At 37.0% G+C, this 2,704-nt stretch overlaps 1 protein-coding gene across 2 annotated transcripts in view; it reads right to left on the minus strand.

Moving 5' to 3' along the window:
* LOC104763426 (inactive glucose-1-phosphate adenylyltransferase small subunit 2, chloroplastic-like) overlaps nt 13-2,704 on the minus strand; it is a 3,246-nt gene continuing 554 nt past the window's right edge. Inside the window, exons 2-9 of one of the 2 annotated variants that reach the window (XM_010486806.2) lie at nt 1,706-1,855; nt 1,345-1,614; nt 1,100-1,276; nt 942-1,027; nt 726-843; nt 529-627; nt 306-431; nt 13-161 (exon numbers count right to left, since the gene is read on the minus strand). In XM_010486806.2, the coding sequence (XP_010485108.1) occupies nt 45-161; nt 306-431; nt 529-627; nt 726-843; nt 942-1,027; nt 1,100-1,276; nt 1,345-1,614; nt 1,706-1,855 (1,143 nt within the window). In that variant the 3' untranslated portion in view covers nt 13-44. Of the gene's footprint in view, nt 162-305; nt 432-528; nt 628-725; nt 844-941; nt 1,028-1,099; nt 1,277-1,344; nt 1,615-1,705; nt 2,308-2,704 lie in introns of those variants that run through there. The other variant, XM_010486801.2, reaches the window with a different exon arrangement.

A 2,704-nucleotide genomic window follows, 5' to 3' on the forward strand; every position in this document is an offset into this window, starting at 1 on the left:
AAAATAGTAGAAAAATGATGAATTTTGTAATGATGGAAAAAATTTCAGAGGATGGAGTTGTCTGGGATCACTGCGTTTCGAAGTATGACAATGATTCCGTCTCGTATAACGTATCCTTCAGCTTCTCTGTTTCCTTCCTCAACATTGTCTCTGTTGATAATCTGTGAATCGTATTTATATAAAAGAAATTAAGACTATAGAATTGGATTTGTGACATTAAAATCTATTTCTTTTGGAGCTTGATTCAAAAATGTACATCCAAAGAAGAGGCTAAGTTGAGTACTTGTTATATTAGAAATAGTTACCATAACGTTTTTACCAATCCTGGCATTTTTATCAACAATGGCTCTTCTTACTCGACTCTTTTCACCAATCCCTATTCGAATATCTATCTTCTTCTCCCTCCCTTTTCTTCTTACATCTTCTTCCATCTGTAAACGCAATTTTGACATAATAAATTGTGTATTTAAACATTATAATATGGGATTCATTAGTCTTATTTCGATCCAAGAAACCCGCTTTAATTACCTCATAAATATCAGAACCGACGATAATTGAATCCTCTACAATCACTTCATCAGCGATTCTTGTTCTCATTCCAACCACCGATCCTCTGATGACACATCTCTGCTCTCAAGCCCATCACATACAAGAATAAGACGAGCTTTTGATCAACACTGGCATCTAGGGTTTTTAAGGATTTGAAAGAGAGTTTTACAAATTACATCGAGAATGCAACCGTCTCCGATTATACTGTCGGTTATTACAGCTTCACTCATGGAGCTTGGAGGCAAACACCGAGGCATTGTGTACAGCGGACATTGTCTGTCGTAGAATCTGTTACTACAAGAAGATAAACGTTTACTTGAATCACAAGTTATCTCATTTAGAGTCATTTTAGGTCTCACAAGGTTTTACATTAATTGAGCCCCAATATACACCTCTTAATACTATCCATATTAGCTCTATAGTAAGCTCCAACGGTCTTCACATCTTCCCAATATCCATCAAACATATGAGCTTTCACCTGAAAAACAGAGTTTCAGACAAAATCTATAGCCTAGGGGTTGTTTCGTCTTGTCTCTCTCATATCTTTTACCTTCATTCCTCCGGAGATCGCACCAGGAATGACTTCGCTGGCCAAGTCTTTCGCTTTTACCAAACATTCTCTCAGAAGCTTCACCATCTGTTCTCGACCGATCACGTAAATCCCTGTACTTGGGACACAGCAAGAAGAAGTTCCTTCACTTCTTGTTGTTGTTGCTCTGTTTTCCACCTGCACTATAGCATTAGTGGCCAGATGATTCTGAATAACACAGAACATTATAGAGATATCTAACTTACAGAGACAATATCTTGTTGACCCTTCTCAGGTTTGATAGTGAATCTGGTGACGTGATTTGAGGAATCAACTTCCATGAAACCAAAACCAGAGTCATGGTCTGTAGCAGAGCTTAGTCCAACAATGGTTATATCCGCTCTACATCTTCTATGATCCTCGATTAGCGTCTTGTAATCCATTTTGTAGAGATGATATCCAGGAAGAACCAAGAACTCAGTCACTGGAAACTCTTCAAATACCCACAAGCACCTTCTTATCGCATCAGCAGATCCCTTTTGTAACACACACAGAGAAACAAAGATTTCGTGAGTAACAAGAAACAGATCTAAAAACAGGGGAAATTTTATTTGAGTGTTACTAAACCTGAAACCATCCTTGATCTTCAAGGCTCTGATAAGCGGCAATGACTTCAACGAATCTGTCTTTTCCGATTCCAAATCCACTGTAAGCTCTGGAAAGATGTGAATTGAGAGAAGTGGAATTAAACTGAGTGATTGCATAGATCTTGGTGATGTCACTGTTGATGCAATTACTGATGACTGCATCGATAAGTCTGTAGTTTGCAGCAATAGGGATTGCTCCTTTGGATCTTGTTTTGTTCAGTGGATAAAGCTCAGGGTCTGGTCCTCCTCCGAACACTATAGCTGATACACTTTGCTTCAAAGGAGAGTTTGAAACAGAGAGGTTTGGACATGAGCTTGGAACAAAAAGCTGCTTCAAGTTGTAGTTATGTCTCCATTGATGTTGGTGATCACTACTAGATCTCATCATATGGAGATTGGTCAATTTGGCAGAAGAAGAAGAAGAAGAGATCTGCATATTCGATTTATGAGCAGAGATATTGATGATTCAAGAAACAAGAAAATTGGGTTTGAGATTTGAGAATGTATAAGGTGTTGGTCTTTGTTTTGGAGATTGAAACGTGTGATGGTGAAAACCGTCCGACATTTCCTGTTGCAGACATATTTTAGCTTTGCCTTTGCTTGTGAAGCTATATCTTCCTCAAACCTCTTTAACTTGTCCTGTTTCATAAGATTTGATTCCTAGCTTCTTCGTTTCTTTTTCTTTTTTGTCCGTTATTGTAAAGAGGCATATTATTACTATTTTTATTTTTATTATTATACAGATTTATTCGATCTAAGCTGATTTCTACAGATAAAGAAGAGAAGGAATTGAAAAAGGAGAATCTTAGGAGTAGCTTGAAAAAGAAACTTCAGAGGTTTTGAGATGCACAATGTATGTATGATGTATCACATGAACCATGTGGAAGTGGAAGAAAAGTTTTATATAAGAAATCTTATATATGAGAAATATTCTCAATATTTTCATAGACATATAAGGACTATGTCCAATAAAGTTTTC

Source organism: Camelina sativa, chromosome 3 (assembly GCF_000633955.1).
Source record: "Camelina sativa cultivar DH55 chromosome 3, Cs, whole genome shotgun sequence".
Lineage (NCBI taxonomy): Eukaryota > Viridiplantae > Streptophyta > Magnoliopsida > Brassicales > Brassicaceae > Camelina > Camelina sativa.